This window comes from Chelonia mydas, chromosome 2 (assembly GCF_015237465.2).
Source record: "Chelonia mydas isolate rCheMyd1 chromosome 2, rCheMyd1.pri.v2, whole genome shotgun sequence".
Classification (NCBI taxonomy): Eukaryota; Metazoa; Chordata; order Testudines; family Cheloniidae; genus Chelonia; species Chelonia mydas.
The window spans coordinates 186,336,637-186,356,782 of record NC_057850.1 but is presented as its reverse complement, the minus strand read 5'-3'; the positions used below and the strand labels follow the sequence as shown (position 1 = coordinate 186,356,782).

Below are 20,146 nucleotides of genomic sequence, written 5' to 3'. Positions count from 1 at the left end.
TTTTAAAAAAGCTGCATCTGGCTTTACTACGGATACTGGAAAAAGCAGCTTCAAGTTTACCAACTAACAAAAAGAGTTGTCTGGTTCTACTATATATAGGACGGTCTATTTTTTTTTTTTTTAAAAGACTACCTTATTGATCCATCCTGTTTTGAATGGAGCATTGAAGACAGCACTGCTGGGACATACAACAGCAACTGAGACAAATCAGGTATTGAGACACACAAAATGCCTTAACACAATGCAGCCTGCTTCATTCCCACCAGAGCCCTTCCTCAATAGAAAGAGCCATCAAACTGGGCTTATGGAGATCCAGAAAGCTTTCTGTTGTATATTAAATGCTCTGAAAACTGAGAGATAAGCATACATCCCAAAAGGCACAGCTTCTCCTTTAAAACAAAAAGAAAAGGAGGACTTGTGGCACCTTAGAGACTAACCAATTTATTTGAGCATGAGCTTTCGTGAGCTACAGCTCACTTCATCGGATGCATGCTGTGGAAATCGCACAAGACATTTTATACACAGACACCATGAAACAATGCCTCCTCCCACCCCACTCTCCTGCTGGTAATAGCTTATCTAAAGTGATCATCAAGTTGGGCCATTTCCAGCACAAATCCAGGTTCTCTCACCCTCCGCCCTCCCACAAACAAACTCACTCTCTTGCTGGTAATAGCCCATCCAAAGTGACCACTGTCTTCACAATGCATATGATAATCAATGTGGGCCATTTCCTGCAGAAATCCAGGTTCTCTCACCCCCCTCCAAAAACCACACACACAAACTCACTCTCCTGCTGGTAATAGCCTATCCAAAGTGACCACTCTCCCTACAACCTGCATGAAAATCAAAGTGGGCCATTTCCAGCACAAATCCAGGTTTTCTCACTCCCCCACCCCCATCATGCAGGTTGTAGGGAGAGTGGTCACTTTGGATAGGCTATTACCAGCAGGAGAGTGAGTTTGTGTGTGTGGTTTTTGAAGGGGGCTGAGAGAACCTGGATTTCTGCAGGAAATGGCCCACATTGATTATCATATGCATTGTGAAGACAGTGGTCACTTTGGATGGGCTATTACCAGCAAGAGAGTGAGTTTGTTTGTGGGAGGGCGGAGGGTGAGAAAACCTGGATTTGTGCTGGAAATGGCCCAACTTGATGATCACTTTAGATAAGCTATTACCAGCAGGAGAGTGGGGTGGGAGGAGGCATTGTTTCATGGTGTCTGTGTATAAAATGTCTTGTGCGATTTCCACAGCATGCATCCGATGAAGTGAGCTGTAGCTCACGAAAGCTCATGCTCAAATAAATTGGTTAGTCTCTAAGGTGCCACAAGTCCTCCTTTTCTTTTTGCGAATACAGACTAACACGGCTGTTACTCTGAAACCTCCTTTAAAACAGATCACAATGCTATATTACAATTAAATTGCTATTAGCTTATTTAGGCCCGGTCTACACTGGCAAGTTTCCGTGCAGTAAAGCAGCTTTCTGTGTTGTAACTCCCAAGGTGTACACACTGCCAAGCCACTTAGTACACAGAAACTGCGCAGTTGTAGCGCTTTTTAAAAAAAAGCCACCCCAAACGAGAGACGTACAGCTTTCTGCGCCGTGACTACAGCGTTGCGGTGTCAATGTAGACACCCTGGTCAATTACAGCGCTGCGATTGGCCTCTGGTAGGTGTCCCACAATGCCTGTGCTTGCCTCTTTGGTCATCTATTTGAACTCTAATTCCCTGCCCTCCGGCAGGGTGGATAAAAATCAATGACTTTTTTAAAAAAGTCAAAAAAAATCCGATTTTTATTTAAATCAGATTTTTTTGATAAAATGATTTTTTCAGGAAAAAACCTCTCTAAAGATAGTTTTAATTAAGATACTTTATATCTCAACGATAGCTCATCATGGAATAGGGATTATAAATTCTAATTCTATAGTATGAGACAATATATTCATGTAATGTTTAAGAAAAATTTTGTAAATGAGTTCCAATAGTTTATGGATTAGGGACCCAACCTTATGGGATTCCAGGAGCTTCTGTATAGATTATTTAGGTTAAACTTTCTATCTACCCAATGGGACTCGGTATCTTCTAGACTGAGCACCATCAGAGAGGCTTAGTTTTGCAGTTCTCAAACTGTGGATTTGTGTCTCCAGAGATAACATGCTTGTTAACTGCAAAAATGTTTTAATATATAATATATTAATATAAGGTGAGAAACAACAGACCTCAACCCTATTGTCCCTCTGTAAATTTGTGTACCCAGAGTCAATCCCTTATCTCTCTAAAAGTGCAAAGTTTCAAAAAGCTCAATGAATACAAGATGGTTGGGGGTGGAATAGATCTGGACAAGGAGAATAAGTCTGGAAATAAATGTGAGAAGGGAGGGACAAGCAGTAGAAACAAAAGTGAAACTGTTTGAGCAGCATATTCCAGAAGTCTTGAGGTCTTTCTGAGTGTAGTCCTCCATTGATTGGAGATCTACCATACCATTCTCTCACTAAAAGGGAAAACCTATAATGGCAACAGGCCATAGAAGAGCCCCAGTTTGGGAATATTTTAATGAAGTTCCCCTACCTATGTGTAAGACAGGCATGCGTGTAAAATGCAAACAGTGCAACAAAGAAATGCAAGGCCTGGTTGCCTAAATAAAACAACATCATGAGAAGTGTTCCTTCTCAGGAGGAAGCTGCATTGAAAATGATGAAAAGAACATGTCTGAACATGCAGGATCTTCAGGTTGGTAAACTTTTTTATTTCATACTTGGTCTACCTGTCTTCCTTCTGGACTATTCTTGAATTCTCATGTTTGAGCAAAAAAATATAGTTGTTACTCTATGGTACTATTATTTTAGATGCAGTTGTGATAAAAAAAAAATAAGTAAGTGAAATAGGCATATTTTTCTTTTACAATTTCACTTTTAAAGTAGTACTTAGTGTCAGTGAATGCAATGAATAATACTAAATGAGCAGTATGGTAATAATAATTAAATAACGGCACTGACTTATTTTGTTTAGGAGAATCCATCCTCCACCTACAGGATTCTGAAGACTATCCACGTTCAAGATCACAGTCATTTTCTATAGTTTCAGAGTTATCTGCCATGATAGTGTTTCAGTCATATCATGTATGTCACAGCCACAGTATATCACCTCTAGCAAAAAGAAAAAAAGATATCTCCATTATCCAGAAACAACCATAGATAAGTTTGTGATAAGAACCAGCAAATTACAAAAAGAGGTAACTGATGAAAAAATTGCTCGGTTTGTTTATGCAACAAATTCTCCTTTCCGTATAATTGAGAACCCACACTTCATTAACATGGTTCAGTCATCAAGACCAGGGTACAGTCCACCCAACAGAGCAGATGTTGCAGTCAAATTGCTGGATAAAGTGTATGAAAGAGAAATTGAGCAGTGTGCAAAAAGTCTAGAGGGTGAAATTGTTAACCCGAGTCTTGATGGGTGGAGCAATGTCCACAATGATCCTGTTGTATATGCTTGTGTGACAACAGAAGAAGGGAATGTCTTCCTTACAGAAACAATTGATACATCAGGAAAAAATGCACACACAGCAGAATACTTACAAGACGTAGCCGTAAAAGCTATAACAAACTGTGGGAAAAAAATTTAAATGTCTAGTATGCAGCTTGGTCACAGACAATGCTGCAAATGTATCCAAGATGAGAAGAATTTATTTAGAAGAGAGTCCCAAGCTAACAACATATGGTTGCAGTGCTCATCTGATGCACCTCCTGGCCAAAGACTTCAGTGTTCCAAGAATACAGGCTAATGTTGTTGAAATTGCAAAATAATTCCATAACAACCACTTTGTAGCAGCTGCTCTGAAAAAAGTGGGAGGAACCAAGCTAACTCTCCCACAAGACGTGCGATGGAACTCAGTAGTGGACTGTTTTGAGCACTATATCAAGAACTGGCCGAATCTGATGACCATTTGTGAACAAAATCATGAAAAAATAGATGGCACTGTCACAGCCAAAGTTCTTAACATTGGGCTTAAGAGAAATGTTGAACACATGCTGAGTAGCCTGAAGCCTATTTCTGTAGCCTTGAACAAAATGCAGGGAAATAGCTGTTTTATCGCTTTCGCTGTTGAAATTTGGAATGACCTGAGTGAGATCTTAAAAAAAGAAATATGCAATGACAGAGTTAAATTAGAAGCATTACAAAACGAATGGAACAAGCACTATCTCCAGCTCATTTTCTTGCAAATATTCTCAATACTCGGTACTAGGGTCAAACCTTAACTGCTGAAGAAGAGGAGCTGGCTATGACATGGACATCCAGCCATCATCCCTCCATAATGCCAACTATAATAAACCTCGGAGCTGAGGATGAACCATTCAAGAAACCTATGTTTGCTGATGATGCTTTAAAGAAAGTCACCCCAGTGAACTGGTGGAAGTCACTTACGCACTTGGATTCAGAGACTGTTGAAGTAATAATTTCACTTTTAACAGCCATAGCTTCTTCTGCCAGAGTAGAAAGAATATTTTCTACCTTTGGACTAATTCATTTCTAATTGAGAAACCGTTTGGGACCTGCAAAAGCAGGAAAGCTTGTTTTTCTTTTCCAGATTATGAACAAACAGGAAAATGAAGGTGAAGACGACCGAGTTAACTGCAGAAGCCAATATTTTAAGTTTCTCATGTTGACCTGGCTGACAGTCTATTTAATTATTTTTTTTAAATATTTCATTTAACTATTTTAGTTAACACAATTTTAACAAAAACAAACCTGATTTTAAAAAACTTGAATGCTTAGCTAAATTCAAAAAATCATGTGCTTGTTTGGTTAAAATATTGTGTGTGCTGTGGAAGAAAAAAAATCCAGAATACATAATGATGTTGTTTTAGTTAAAAAAAAAAAACAATGTAAATGTCTGTCTGGTGATGTTCTCCTCCTAATACAGCATGGCAAGAAAATCCTCCAAATATTAATGATTAACCTGTTGAACTGGAGTTAGTTCACCTCCCAATGACTTCATAAATATCTGCTTTAGTTACTTTTGGTAAATGAAATAACCAAACAATCATTCATTTTCTGATATAGCTATAAAACTAATCTGAAAAATTTTCAAAATAAATCACTTGAAAAATGTATAGTGTGTACCTTCTAAAAATGAAACCTACATCCATCTCTGAGTTGTGAAGAATATATATTAATCACAACTTGCGGCCGATTTCCAGTGCAGTTACTTCTGGGAACCGTTCCCTTTTACAGACCTAGGATTTTGCTGATGGGTGTTGTGCTTATGGGACAGAAGAGACTTTTAGGCCTTCACTGGCAGGGGTTCCCCACCCCCTTTAGTATCCTCTGTCCCCCTCACAGGAGGCAAGGAAGAGGACTTAGATGAGTGAGTTGATTCCTAGGGGTAGGCTGAAGAGAGTCCCTCCTGATTTATGGGTTATACGGTAGGAGCCCTGTAACCCCACCACTTAAAATGCCAGGTATGAGAGTGTCTGGGTGCCAGGAATTGAGTAAGTTTTAGAAAGCAAGTACCATTATTTCTGAGAAAATAATGGGATCATTTTAAATTTTTTAAATGTTTTCCTTTAAAGTAAACAAACTGCATTTTTGAAGATCTCTCTCAAAAAATTCTTCCAGGCACATTTCAGCATACAGCCAATCTTTACCAAGTTATAAATACCTTTCATGAAACCAAAGTTCACAATGACAGTCATCACACAACTTCTGCTATACTAATAGAAACTAAGGGCCTACTTTGACACACTTTAACAGACAAACACTCTTTATTGCAAGCCACTCCGAACAAATGCAATGCTCTCCCGAGATGGCTCAAGACAGAATTTTTCATTATCACCTCATCCTTTTCTTTTGGCAAGCTGATTTTCTTGAGTTTTAATGGGACTTAAACAAGTCTGTTTACTGCGTGTACCAGTAGCCTCAATAATGAAGTATGTAACTATCCCAAACAAATTTAAACTTGAACACCAGATTTACAAGGTGCCATAGAATCTTTCACAACAACAATAAAAACACCATTTCAGCAACAATGCCCATAAATACCACATGCTTAGGCATTGTTTCAGTACTGACAAAAAGAAGAGTACTACTTTACTGAAATCAAAAATTCTGCCTGGAGCACCTATATGTTTAACTAGCATGAAAGCGTATGACCTTCTCTCGCTTATAAAATGTGATGAAATCACAGTACAAAATGATTGCTGCAGGTAATAATTTCAGTCAGAGTGGCTAGCAAGGATGTGTGAACAGCATTCGTTTTAAAACATTTACAAATAAAGGCTGCTGCCATATGAATCCTTTATGTAAACTCCCTATTCATATATGAGGGAGAATAATTTACAAAAGCTCATCTTTTTGTTGCTGTTGTTTTTTTATATATTTGTCAATTAGAAGAAATGGCAAGTGCACGCACTACATGAACTCCAAATTTATGGTACATTTAAGTCAGTCAACACAATAGCAGAATCTACTAAAAATCTCCACCATCATATGCAGCACACCCACGCATTTGGGACTGGGCAAGGCTTAAAAAGGAGAGAACTCCCAGATAAGTCAGCTGCTAACAGAGACAGGAAAGGTGACAAAGCCAAATCTAAAGCAACACTTGTGTTTTGTTTGTGAGTTGGAATCAGCCATCTCAACCCCCTAGGGGAAACCCTGTAGGTTTTCTGATCTTTTCAGAGCAATATTAATTCTCTGCATATGCATAGGGAACAGGGACACATGCACTGGTAATGAGTTGCATGTTCATTTCAGGTTGGAAATAAGTCTCATGGATTATTTTGGTTTGTCCTCCCACTTTTGTGAAACCTGTCAGGTAGCCAGCCAATGGGAGTCAGTACTTTTGACAGTCAGGATACTAATATGGCCTTTGAAGCCTAACTTTTAGTGCCTGTTTTTGAAAAATGTGAGCTGAACACATTCACAACTGGGGTAGCTGAGCAAAAATCATTGCTCATACACCTGATTATGAACATTTTAAACTTCAGAAATTGTGCGTTTTAGAAGATTTCTTTTTCCTTGATCCATAAGAAGCAGATACTCAAGATGCTCAAAAATAAGTCTCAGAGTGCAGAAACCAAAGGCTTTCCACTCTGTCTTTTCACAGAATAACATCACTGTGAACAAGAGCAATCTGCTCCATCCCCACTGTAAGTGAACACAGCCTGTGGAAATTAATGAAGGGGATTACAGCAAGTAATTAAACCATTAACAAGATGCAGGAGCATTTCAGAAAACTCTAAACAAAGCATTATTTGGCTCATGCAGCTGCAGTTACAGGAGAACTTCAGTAGAAAAAAAATCTCATCTATGTACAGAATTATTCAGAGGTTAAAGGCTTCAAATGTGGCTGTATAAAAAAAGACAGTGAATCAAGAACATCTATATGGTAGGGTTCCCTAAAATGACTGGCAAGGGCTAGGGAGAACTTACCAAAATAGTTTAAAACCTTTGGTGCTCAGCCTGCTGTAGAATTATTTGAAGTGTATTCAGATTCCTACCAGTAATAAAAAAAACCTTCTTTATGAGATGTTTAGAAAAAGACATACCACTTGGAAGGCTGCTAGAAACTAGTGTGCAATTGTGTGCAAGAGGACACATGGAGAGATATTCGGTCAGGATTCGAGCAATTATTCCAAAATTAGGAAACATCCTAGAAGAATAGGATTCTTCATTTCTATTATGCCAAGGAAGTAGGAAGAGTGTATGCGAGTGTACACAAATTATGCAAGTTTTTGTTTGAACTGACAACCCAAAGGCTCAGATATTACTGTTACATTGGTATCAGAAGAAACAATTACACACCCTAGTAAAATTAAGCAGTTTGCTTCTCTCCCCAAGACCAAATCTTTGCATTTGAGTTTCTCCCCAACCCTAGTTACAGTAGTGCCCATTCTATTATTTGGCTCCTCTACTTACTTCTTTGGGAGAGGAAGGAACGGGCGGGTCGGGGGGGGAGGTCTTTTCAAACATGATCTAATTCCCATTCTCCCCTTCCAATCACTTACTTGGCCCATTGCAAAGCCACCCTATCACAGTGGCCCCTCTCTCTTCAGAAATCTGGACAAGGATTCCTGTGAAGCTCATCAATACTATTTCCTTCAGTAACGGAGATGAGGGAGCCAAACAACATCAATGTGAAATGCTTCCCCAATTCTTTTAATCACAATTAGCCCCAAGAGAGGAAATGAAATCTGTCCTTAGACCCTCTCCAATGTATCATCCCCTTCCCCTATTTGTGTTTTCCCTTCTAAGTACTTCCCTTCTAAGTAATCCCTATATTCTCAATTTTATTTCTTATCCTTTCTGACTTTAAATCCCTTCCTCTATCCACCTTCCCTTGATGGTGCCTATGCCTCTAGTGTCCCAGTAGCAATAACATGAAACTGACATGATCCTTGTGAGGTTCACAGTTCTAGGGCTCCACTATACACAGAGCACCAGAACCAATCCCTCCAACATATTTGATAATATAAAACTGCAGCGTTTTGCCTAACACCAGAGCTGAAGCAATTTATCGTACATTAGGGCCAATATGAAACATAGCAGTTCCCCTCTATCCAGAGACAATGCCTTGCTAAGGAGCCAGCCTCAGCTGTCACAAAGATGGAGGGTGTACAGTCCTATGAGGGTGATGTCCCTGGATACTAGCTGGAGGACACCACAATTTGTGACTTAACTCTAGTTAATAGGTTTGCAATACAAGTAAGATGTCCCAACCTCCGCCAGCCGCTGGAAGGAATCAGCACTCTCTGTCCTTCACCTACACATTCTACGGCCCTTAGGAACTGCAAAAGGTGGCTGCCTCAGCTATTCTATTCCACTCCCCCAACCCATAGTCACTGCAGAAAAGCGTGTGTGCCCATGCACATCTTTCTGTGACTATCCACTTCCAACTTTGCGACTATTTTAATCCTCTTTCGCAAACAATAGTTCCAGGCCTGCCACCCAGAGCTTTCCAAAGCTGAAGCAAAGCAACATGGACATGATTCTTGCCTGTTTCACTGCTGCCCACAGGGTTCTGAAAGCAATAATCAGAAGTAACAAGACTGGTCAGTCTTCACTCAGCTGCAGTTTGGGAATGCTACGAGCAGCAGCAATGGAACTAGATTTGTCTGAGAACACACAGATTATCTCTGCATACACAGCATTTAGAAAATTATTAAAGCAAAAGCTTAATTCCATGGAGAATCTAATGGCATTGAAGCCCCTCAATAACCAGGAAAAGCTTCCTATTCACCAGAGGAGAGCAGCTTTTTCAAGCCCTACCAACACCTTCGTGGGCTGAAACAACAGCAAGACTTATAATGTGGTCAATTTTAGTGCTTCCAACAGTATTCCCCTCCCACACACAGAAAATCATCACAGTAAATGCCCAGCCAGCCAGGTGTACTTGGCACCTCTGCTCCCAAATCAGAAAGCAAAATCACCCATCCCTAGCTTTGATGATACAGAGTGACAACAAGAATGAAACTGACTCATCTTAAGAGTTCTATCGTCACTGGTACCTGCATGATTTTGGGGAAACAGAAATTTGAGCTTTTTGCCCTTCCACAAAGCCAAGGACAAGAGACAAAATATAAGCCGCTCCACAAAATTCACCAGTCAAAAGCAGGTTTGGGATGAAAGAAAAAGATACTTTCTCTCCCAGAAGCTAGAAAAGTGAAGGGAAGGAAAATAAAAGGAAGCATAGGAACATGCTCAAACGTACTGCATACCTACACAAGTCAGCTTAAAAAAAAAAAAAAAAAAAGTGGCCCTTCAAGCAGAGTAACACCTTGGTGGGAACCCAAAAACCTGCCCTTTCCTTTAACCAAACTTCACATCCCTCTGCTATCAGCATCCACCTACAGTCCAGCAAGCATTTCAAGCCTTATATTCTGCTTTCCTTCAATTCCTATTATAGGTTTAAAGGAATTTATTCTTCACTTCTTACTCCTAAAGGTTAATGTATAGTGTTGCTGGTGCAAAACAGCTGCATTGTTATACCCGAGAGGTGTCTGCAAATCAGTGGTGGCCATTCCTATACCAGCGGTATTCTAGAGAAAAGTACTTTTTACATAAGCTTTCCCCTTCAGAATGGTCAAAAAAGATGACACCAACACACAGTTAAATTTATCTTGAAAGGACAATCTTTTTTTTTTTTTTTTTTAAAGAAAGACAGAAGTGACTATTTTAAACAATTGTAGTTTCAACACCTAAGGTACTAGAATGCAAATATCACAAAAAATAACTTATTCAGTAAACTTTGTGCATTTGACAGCACTGTGTGTATAGTCAGATTCCTGTGTCATTTGTGCAAGTTTATATAACAAGGGAATAAATTCCAATATTAAAAATATAGCAAAATACAACCGCAGAGCTAGTAAAAATACTAGAGAGACTCAAGGATAGGTGAAGTACCTGAAACTACTTTTAAATCATTTTTTGAAAACTACTGTGTGATGCTGGCAATCCAGGTGCCAGCTCTTGCCAAGCTTTAGGCCACAGCCAAGCACTGACAAATTCATTAATGGAAACCAGTCAGTTTCACCTGTGTTAGTATATTTAAGGTGGGTATTGAACTTATAACAATGTGTTTAGTGTTTAGACTTAATGAATGCAGTAATTTACAAGCATTTCAGAAATCTCACTTATAATATCTTTATCACGTTAAAGGTAAATATTTGAGTTTTTGTTTATAACTATAAAAAAATTTTGCCCTGAAACAGTCAACCTGTCGAAGGGATTGCCTCTTTATCACTAAGAAGGCTATCAAAATTAAATGGGCCACTGTGGGACATCACAAGAATTTATTAATTTCCCCTTCACACCCATTAAGAGGCTACATATAAAAGGGGTCATCCCATCAGTTTGAATTCTGGAAGAAGGAAACAGACAATGAACAAGAAAAATTTTCCTCTCTTTTACTGTCTGATCTCTCAGAAGGCTGGAACTACAAAACAGAAGCAGACTTCCCCAGGATCAACTTGGCTTATCCCTAAAAGATATTCAGCGCTGACAGACTGCTATAATTCTATGACCTTTTGGAACCATAGATTATAACTCATTTGCGTGGATATGCTGGCCTGCTTTAACCTGTAAATAGTTCTCATTTCTTTCTCCTAGTTAATTATTCCTTAGTTTATCATAGGATTGGCTACAAGCGTTGTCTTTTGCGTGAGATCTGAGGTACAAATTGACCTGGGGTAAGTGACTGGTCTCTTCGGACTGGAAGCAACCTGAATCTTTTGTGATCTTTGGCATATAGCAACCAGCCATCACTAAATCCAGCTTGCCGAAGGTGGGAGCACTAGTGGAAACAAAATCCTAAGCAGCTGCTAGTGTTTTTAGATGTGCAGAGTTGTTGTAGCTGTGTTGGTCCCAGGATATGAGAGAGACAAGTTGGGTGAGCAATGTCTTTTACTGGACCAATTTCTGTTGGTGGAAGGTACAAGCTTTTGATCTACACAGAGCTCTGAGTTTTAGATGGCACAGGGGTTAAACACAAAAGCAGCTGCCTGGATCCAGAAGCTATGTATGGGGGACACACAGGGTCACATTTCCCCTCTCCCCCACCAGATTTCTGGCAGGGAGGGAGTCAGAATGAGTGCAGCCCAGGGAGATGTGCCCGTGAAAGTCATCGACACCTAGCACTCCTGCGGAACCCTGCTAGGTGGCGGCCGGAGCAGGGAAGCGGGACGGGGCTGCCAGCGCACTTCTGTGGGGGGGAGCAGAAAGGGCAGAAAAGCCTGCTGAGACCCATTCCTTCCTTGCCCACAACCCCAGTTACCCGCTTGACAGTAGGTGTGCAGAGCCCACTCTTTCCTGCACCATGCACACAGTGGGGAGGCAATGGGAGAAGTGAGTGAGGAGCTGTGAGGGGGCACAGTGGTGCCAGCTTGGAGCAGGTATGGGAGGCACAAGGTGAGTGGGAAAGGGGCCAGAGGCAACACACAGGGCAATCAGGTCCGTCTTCCCTCCCGCCCCCTTTATATTGTACCCTCTCTCCAAGAGATACCGATCATCTCTGGCCCTGCCTACCCTGAAGCTCTTACTGTTGGAGCTGAACCAGCTGTTGCAATAAAGGGAAATTTTTGGCAAAAAATCCTTGCATATAAAAGCCTATCATAGCAACTCTGGTACACTAAGAGTTAAACAGGATACACCTAGACATCAGTCTTAACCAGAAATAGAAAGTGTTGAAAACACAAATTATTTAGTTAGGCACATAAATTTAAACTGTATTCACTCTTTTCAAGACCAACGATCAACTCCTCCCCCTCCCTCCCAGTGCCTGCTGACTACTCTGATCAGCTGTTTAGCGGCATTTGGGGGGGAAGGGGGGGAGGGAAGGTCCACAGTATACATCATTTCAGTATCCGTCACCCTTTTCAAGAACGTAACCCCGACATACACTGGGGACCCCCCTGTATTCACAGTGCATAAAGTTAAGAATATGCACAAGTCTTTGCAGAATGAGGGCCTAAATTTGTTACTGAACTGAATTGGCTCTGACAGTTAATCACAAGATATATAGAGATATTTGATCATAAAGGATAGTAAGCCTAAAATTAGCATGAACACAAGATCGTCTTAACCCAAAGGAGAGCTATGACTTTGAATGAATTATTTTTTAAACATTACTACAGTTTGTACCAAAGAAATATAACAGACTGACCATACTTTTGCACATCTCAGCATATAGCAGTGTTTAATTTTTTGCATTTTAGCATACCTCTAGTACTAATCACATAGTTTATAACAAACAGATTAGATAGCTAATATTTAAACACTGTTCTGGGTAATTCAAAAGTCATAATGGAGTACAATTCAATAAGAGCCAATTAATTATAGTAGTCCTACAAGTGCAACATCCATGTGTTATTGATTGTCAAAGCCAAGCATTCTGCCAGGAAAATACAGTTTAATCTTTATATATTAAACTAATTCTCCAAAGAAACTGCTGAACTGATTCTCAAAATAAACTTCTGTAATTTTCAGTTAAAAAACAATACAAACTGCAGTTTATAAAACAAGGGAGGGTGCTTGAAGCACGCTCACAATACGCATAGTAACTGCCAAGCACCATACCTAGACAAGCTTAAGCTAGTCGGAAACTGCTCAAAAGCAGTCCTCCGAGTTATTTTCCCCCATGGACAGTCTTATGAAACTGTGATCTACAACAGGGCCACTTGTTTGAACCAAGCATCTGAATACTATATTGAATTTTTAAAAAGTATATAGCTATGACATTTACTATGTTAATTGCACTGGAAAGTTATTATGCCACCCACATTACAAAATATTTAAATTGCAAAAAATATATAATAGGAAAGTTTGAAATGTAAAGGTCCTCCCCTCCCTTTTTAAAAAAACTGAATGCTAGGATTAGATTAAGTAGACATTCATTTTCATATGAAAAAAGAAAAGCTACTTCAGACTGATTCACAGATAGATATAAATGATATAGATTGTGACCAGCAAAGCTGCTTACATTTTGCATCATCAAAAATCTAATATCTGAGAGCCATCATCGATTAGTCACCTTACAATGTTAAAGATTATTGCATAAGTGGAGGGCATACATTCTATAGCATCTCTGTCAATAAGTAGTTAATATTCTGGACTCTGGTTTAATAGATTCATGAATAAGAAAACATAGGGTACTACTCAGCAATTATGTAAATTATCACCTGAAATTGTAATGAGGAAAATATGGTCTATAACTGATCTAATTAAGGCTGTGATGCAAGGTTTAAGCAAGGACTCCTATTTTTGAGTAACAAATTCGCAACATGCTTTAAGTTTTAATGCTTTTCTCTCACTGTATATAGACTGTAAATATGCAATAGCATAGAACCCTTTGATTGCAAAAGGAATTGCACACACCAGCTGTCACGCATACTACTCTGATAACACTGCAGCCATCCTTGCATCAAAGCTCTGCTACTCTTAACTAATAATTAATAAACATGCAGCAACTCAGCACTATAAGAACACTTACACTTAAGTTCGCCTTCTCAAGGGCAAATGCTCCTTGTTAAGGTAGGCTTGATGCTCTCCATTAGCATGTTCAATCAGAGCACTAGGAGCAGCCAGTAGCGGACTTAGGAGTCTTCAGGAGACCAGGACTGTCTTCAGGTCCACACACACAAAAATGCAACTGAACAGAAATCTGTTTGTAGGGTTGTCTGTAACATACATGACAGGTTTCAGAGTAGCAGCCATGTTAGTCTGTATCCCCAAAAAGAAAAGGAGTACTTGTGGCACCTTAGAGACTAACCAATTTATTTGAGCATAAGCTTTCGTGAGCTACAGCTCACTTCATCGGATGCACACATGCTGTAGCTCACAAAAGCTTATGCTCAAATAAATTTGTTAGTCTCTAAGGTGCCACAAGTCCTCCTTTTCTTGTAACATACATGTTGACCATCCAGGAAATGCCAGGAGGACTGGAAAAAAAAAATCTTAATTTGACCTACTGCTCTTGAGTCTATGCCACTTACATTGAAGGCTAAAAATCTCAAATGTAAAGCTACAGACATTTTATATTACAGAACTACATTACCACACTGCTGCAAATAATGCTCTCATTTATCACTACCAAAAGTGAAAGTAAGTTCACACAGACAGGCACCTTGCATCCCTTCCCCAAAAAATGACATTTCATTCTATTTTTAATTCAGAATTTACACAAGCTATAACACACATGTATTAAGTTCATCTAGACAATTACAACAGGTATCAAAAAGATATAAAAAAGAACTAACACATTAACGGACAGTCCCGTTGCACCTTAGTGTTTACTCGTATGAGCAGTGAAACCTTTATAATAAATGTCATTGAAAGAAGTCAACTCAACAACCTTACCTAAAAAATTAAAAATCTACACTTGAAAGGGAGATAGAAGAGTGCATAATATGCACCAAAAACTTTAATTTAAAACAATTGTACGATCTTCTGTGCAGAAAAAATTGAACAAGTTCATCTTTTTCAAACTATTTACAGAGCGTTTAACTTCATTCTTAATAGATTCAATATTTTGCTCCTCCTCCTCTATTTCTACCACCTCCAGGAAACATACTGCAGTCTTTAGGGGGAAAAAGTGCTATATTTTCTTAAAGATTGTTTTTTAAAATACCTCCCCTCATCTATACATTTTCTTCTTTTGGAAAAAAAATAAGCTAATTCAAAGAAACTTTCCATTACAATAACTTCTATTTTATTAACCAAGTTTCAGTACAGACAATTCAGTGACTGAGAAACAGGAACAAGCTGCAGACACATTTTAATCAGTACCTAAAAACAGATTTCAGTCTGATTTAAAATAAACTGCATGCATACTTGATCCAATTAAATCCTAATTATGTAAGTAGTAGGCAGGCATATTTACACAGGCACAGATTACAGATATTAAAGTCTAAAGTGGCAAGACAGAGAGGGTCTTTTTTCCTTTTTACTGTGTGAGCTACATTGCAGGGGAGTTATTTCATTATTAAATTCCTTCCTTCTGCTTTCAGACCTCTAATTTTTTTTTAAATCTACATGGCCAAGAACCAGCAGCGGAAGCATGTATAGATAAAACTGAAGCCTGGAGGAACTAGAAAGCTACCCCTTTCACAAAATGATGATTCATTGTAATCCCCTCAAAGTCGCAAACTACTCTCCCAAGAGCAAGCCAAAAAAGAGCTATACAAAAAACACTCACTTCACTTTATAAGTCTGAGATTTACAAAGTATTCAGAATGTGGAAACATGGAACAGAAAATCAATCAGTTCTTCAGTTAACTAAGAAAAGTGCACTGAAATGAAAGAATATATTGTCCTTCTAACATTAGGGTAGTGACCTAGAGTCAAGCCTGAGATTTCCCTAGGAAGAGAAGGGTAAAGCCTCCTTTGCTAACCTTCCACTCACACACACAAAAACCCCACAACACTACCGAATCGGCTCCAAGGGGGGTACTCACTACCTCAACCCCACCAAAAATAGTGCTATCCCTCAAGTCTCTTCCTGGACCATCACTAAGAGTTAGAGACCTACTCACATAGCTGCTGGAACCAGGGGTGCTGGGGGAGCTACCACACCCCCCCCCCCCATGGGTTAAGCGGTTTCCATCATATACAGGGTTTACAGTTTGGTTCAATGGCTCTCAGCATCCCCACTACAGAAATTGTTGCAACACCCCTGCCTACTCCCTACCCCCACCACACACATTTGAGGTACTGTATAATGTGTAGGGTCCCCCTGTCTGGGGAAGGGCTGAGTGTCTCACAGTCTCTCTAGCCCCTCTCCCCCCCCCCCACGCCATGGACAGGGCTGGAGTAGCACTAAGTGTTACAGGTCTCCCCACCCCCACCCCACACACCCAGGCAGGGGTAGCACAAGAGGTGGCAGTCTCCTCCCCCCCCACACACACAGGGGCACGGGTGGGTACTTCACCTCCGAACAGGTGCGGTGAGAGGTGCGCTGGCAGCGAACCGATCACGAGCCGGGGCCCGCCGTGTCCTCCGCCCCCTGCGGGCCGCCCCCGGCCGCCCTCCTCAGCCGCGCTGTTCACCGAGTCCTGCGAGCCGTAGGGGCCGCTGCTGTGGGGGATGCTGAAGGCTGACTGGGCGGCCCTGGCCCCGGAGGCTGCCGCCCCGCCGAGGGACCTGCTCCGGGGCGCCGCCACGGGCGCGGCGGCCGCGGCTCCCGCCGCCGAGCCCGCGGGGGCTGCCTGGGGCGCCACCGGCGCGTATCGCCCGCCGGCCCCCGCCGAGCGCCCGCCGGCGCCGCCGCTGCCGGAGGGCAAGTCCCCGCCCGAGTACGCCCGGGTGCGGCCGTTGGCGGCGGCCGGGCCGCTCTGCTTGGCGCCCATCGTCCCGCCGCTGGCGCCGCCCGGCGCCCTTCGCCGCTGCCCTGAGGCGACCCCGGCAGGAGCGAGCCCGCGAGGGGAGGGGAGCGCCGGGGGCCGGCCCGCGCTGGGTACCGCCGGGATCCGGCTCAGCTGGCGTTGCCGGAGCGGCCGCTGCTCTCGGGTCTCGGGCGCCACCATGAGCCGCTCGGGGCGCTGCTGGCTCCGGCGGCTGCTCCCGCTGCCGCCACCGTCCGGGGGCCCAGCCCCGCCGCCGCCATCCGCCGCCCACCGCTCGCTCTGCCCGCCGTGCGAGGCTGTGCCGAGGGCGGGCGCCGCCCCTCCTGTGTCGCCATCCTGGGGGCGGCCCCGGCGCGCGGCCGGGGACTGGCGGTTGGGGCGGGAGCCGCCCCCGAGCTAGGCACAGCCCGGGCCGCCCCCAGCAGCGCCGGGTAAGCCCAGCCCCTAGTCACGCCTGTCGCCTGCTGCCGCCTGGAGACCCATCGCGGCCCCGGCCTCTTACCCCGCCGGCTGGCCCGGGCCGGCTCGCTAGGGAGAGCGCAGGCCGGGCTCCGTGGTTGCGGGAAGCGTGGCCCCTGCTCGCAGGGCAGAGAGGCGGCGGGAGCAGCCCCCCCACCCCTTTGTTTGGCACCGGGGGATAAACAGGAACCGCCACTGAGTGCCCTGACGAGAGGCCCGAAAGGGCTGCTGCGGAGTTAGCCACCTGTTACCGCTCCCGATCCCAGCTGCTGCTGGAGGAGCGGAGCTCAGCTTGCTAGCGGGGCACAGCCAGCGCTCGAGGCGCCAAAACAAATACAAAAGCTATTTTCCAAGTATGTTGCAGCAGAAGTAGGGCCGCTGCGGGGCCCCACCGCTCAGGGTTCGTCCCCTTTCCTCCGGCTCTTGAAGGGGCAATTAACATGTTTTGAAGCTATTTACTTAGAATTCATTGTTGCCCGGATTCCTGATGGTGGTGGGTTGTTTGTTTCTTGGGGGAGAGGGGTTGTTTTTTGTTTGTTTTTTTTGAAGGCCCAGCAACTGGAAGCATGAGATTAGGGGAGAAACTCATCTTTCATTTAAAAAAAAGTTACTAACGTTATGGCTGTCGAGAAAAGACTGAAAAGCATGACCCTTGTGCTTGGGACTTCACAAAAAGCTAGGCAATTCAGACATCAGTGTAGTTGCACTGGGATGAATTTAGCCCTTCATCTTTAAAATTTAATAATCCAGTTCTAGTGCATGCCATAAAAGGGGAAGGGAGTTAAAAAGCACAGCTACGTGCATTAAGATAGCTGTCAGTTGTGTGCAGCAATGCAGAACTGCATTGGCTGCTGTGTACAGAAAACAGTTGAATACAAGTGTGTACACATAGGACTACACCACCTAAAATGGAGCAGCTATGAATGAATACTGTTATGTCAGCATAGTGTTCAAAGAAATTGTGTGGGCAGCTTCCATTCTTACCAGGCAGTTTTTACATGAATGAAAATCTTGCCTAAGATTAGTGAACTTTCCATTGAAGTGTATCAAACACATAATTACTCATTGCAGTTACTACGGTATAGACATAGCTGAGTGCACCTAGGAGTTTGGTTTCTAGAAAGAGGATCATTAGAAGGTTCAGGAGGCAGACTCCCCCCTATGGAAAAACGAATACCTAAGAATATAGTGACCACTCATTTTGGACCCTGTGGAGGAACAAGTTTTAGATAATCTTATTTTGATCTCTGTAAAATTTGAAAATTTAAACAGCAGCCACATTTTAGCATAACAATTACATCACTTATAATCTTTAGCAACAGGTTTATGGAGCACAACAGATTCTTAGAGGACCTGTTTCCCACTCAAGATACAGCTGTAACAACCAGTAATTTGATTTTAATGGTCCAGATTTTCTCCTGCAACAACATCTGTTTGTTGCAGGAAAGAGTGGCTTATCATTAACCTGATTCACAAATATGGCTGCTACAGCAAAAAGTTAAAGGGGCCTAGGGGCTACTGAGATGTACATAGGCTGGCCATGGTCCCTAAAAGGACTACAACTATTCTGATCATTCTTAGTTGGCATGTTCTATCTCTACCCAGCCTTCAGTACATCCTTTCCTGCTCCTGACACTCCACCTGCAATAGAATGGATGGCTGTGGTTGGCATAGAAACAGGTTATACCAGTTGAGAAATTTCCCAGGCTGGGGAAATTCTTATCTGAGCACTTAAGGCCTGATGTCAGTCCCTTTGTACCACCTGAATGGTGTAAAGGGGCAGGAAGGGGGGGTAGGATCTTGTCCCATATGCTTATTTTCTGGGCATGTGAGCAAAATCCTAAACCCCTTAGTCTTTTACTCAGACAAAACTCCTATTGACCAATGAGAGTTTTATATAGGGGAGGACTGCCAGATTTGGTCCTATAAATTGAACCCTATGAATAAGTGGTTCAATCTCCACCTGACAGTGCGCATCAGGATACAAAGATCATTTAATATTTTAAAAATAGAAAGATGATGTGATTGAATATGTCATGCATTGGATCTATAAGTAGGATTCCTACAATCAATCACCCAGCATAAACTGTTGTCTATATGGATGATTATCTGGCATATAATAGGGTACATCACTGCAAAGCTTTTCTATAAATCAACCCAAGGCTCTCATGTTTCAGTAAATTCTCCAACGTTGCACATCTGAATTACTCCAACCAGCTATGTCCATATCAATAATAGCACTAGTGGAATAACTACTACCAAAGATTATTTAACTGGGTTTTAAAATGTTCTTTAACCTTAAAATTTCTATACAAATATTACACTGGTGCTGACAACTTTTATGGTGTTTGAAGCTGTGATTAGAAGCAAATAAGATTTTTAAACCTAGCCATAGAATGTTGCTGTGCATTTAAACCATTAAAGTCAATGGGGCTTCAGGTGGGCAAAGCGATCTGCCATAGTAGAGTAAGTTGCGGGATCAGAGCCTTAGTGGTTTTGTGAGCCATGGCAGGAAATACCCTGAATGAGCTACACTGAGCATTTTCAGGAATTCTGTACTATTGGTCTAGTACCCCTGCGGCTCACCCTGTTCTAGCAATGATAGGAGGTCTAATGTTAAGTAGGCATAGGCTTGCTTTTTTTATTTAGGCCACCATGTTGTCCAGCCCAGCTCAGAGTAGGTCTAGGTAACACTGTAGTATGAGTGCTTACACCTGGTTCACACATTCCTAGTATCAGTACAGCTGCAAGAACAATAGGGGAATTCTGAAAATATTTTCTGAAAAAGCTCAGTGTAACAAAATATTTTCAGAAATTCTCCTACTGTTGATCTAACAGCTGAGTGCTCA

At 42.1% G+C, this 20,146-nt stretch overlaps 1 protein-coding gene across 2 annotated transcripts in view; it reads right to left on the bottom strand.

Moving 5' to 3' along the window:
- ZNRF2 (zinc and ring finger 2) overlaps window positions 1-17,152 on the bottom strand; it is an 85,366-nt gene extending 68,214 nt beyond the window's left edge. For both annotated transcript variants that reach the window (XM_037890335.2, XM_037890336.2), the window contains exon 1: window positions 16,424-17,152. In XM_037890335.2, coding sequence (XP_037746263.1) covers window positions 16,424-17,018 — 595 coding nt within the window. In that variant the 5' untranslated portion in view covers window positions 17,019-17,152. The remainder of the gene's footprint in view (window positions 1-16,423) is intronic.
- Window positions 17,153-20,146: the final 2,994 nt, after the last annotated feature.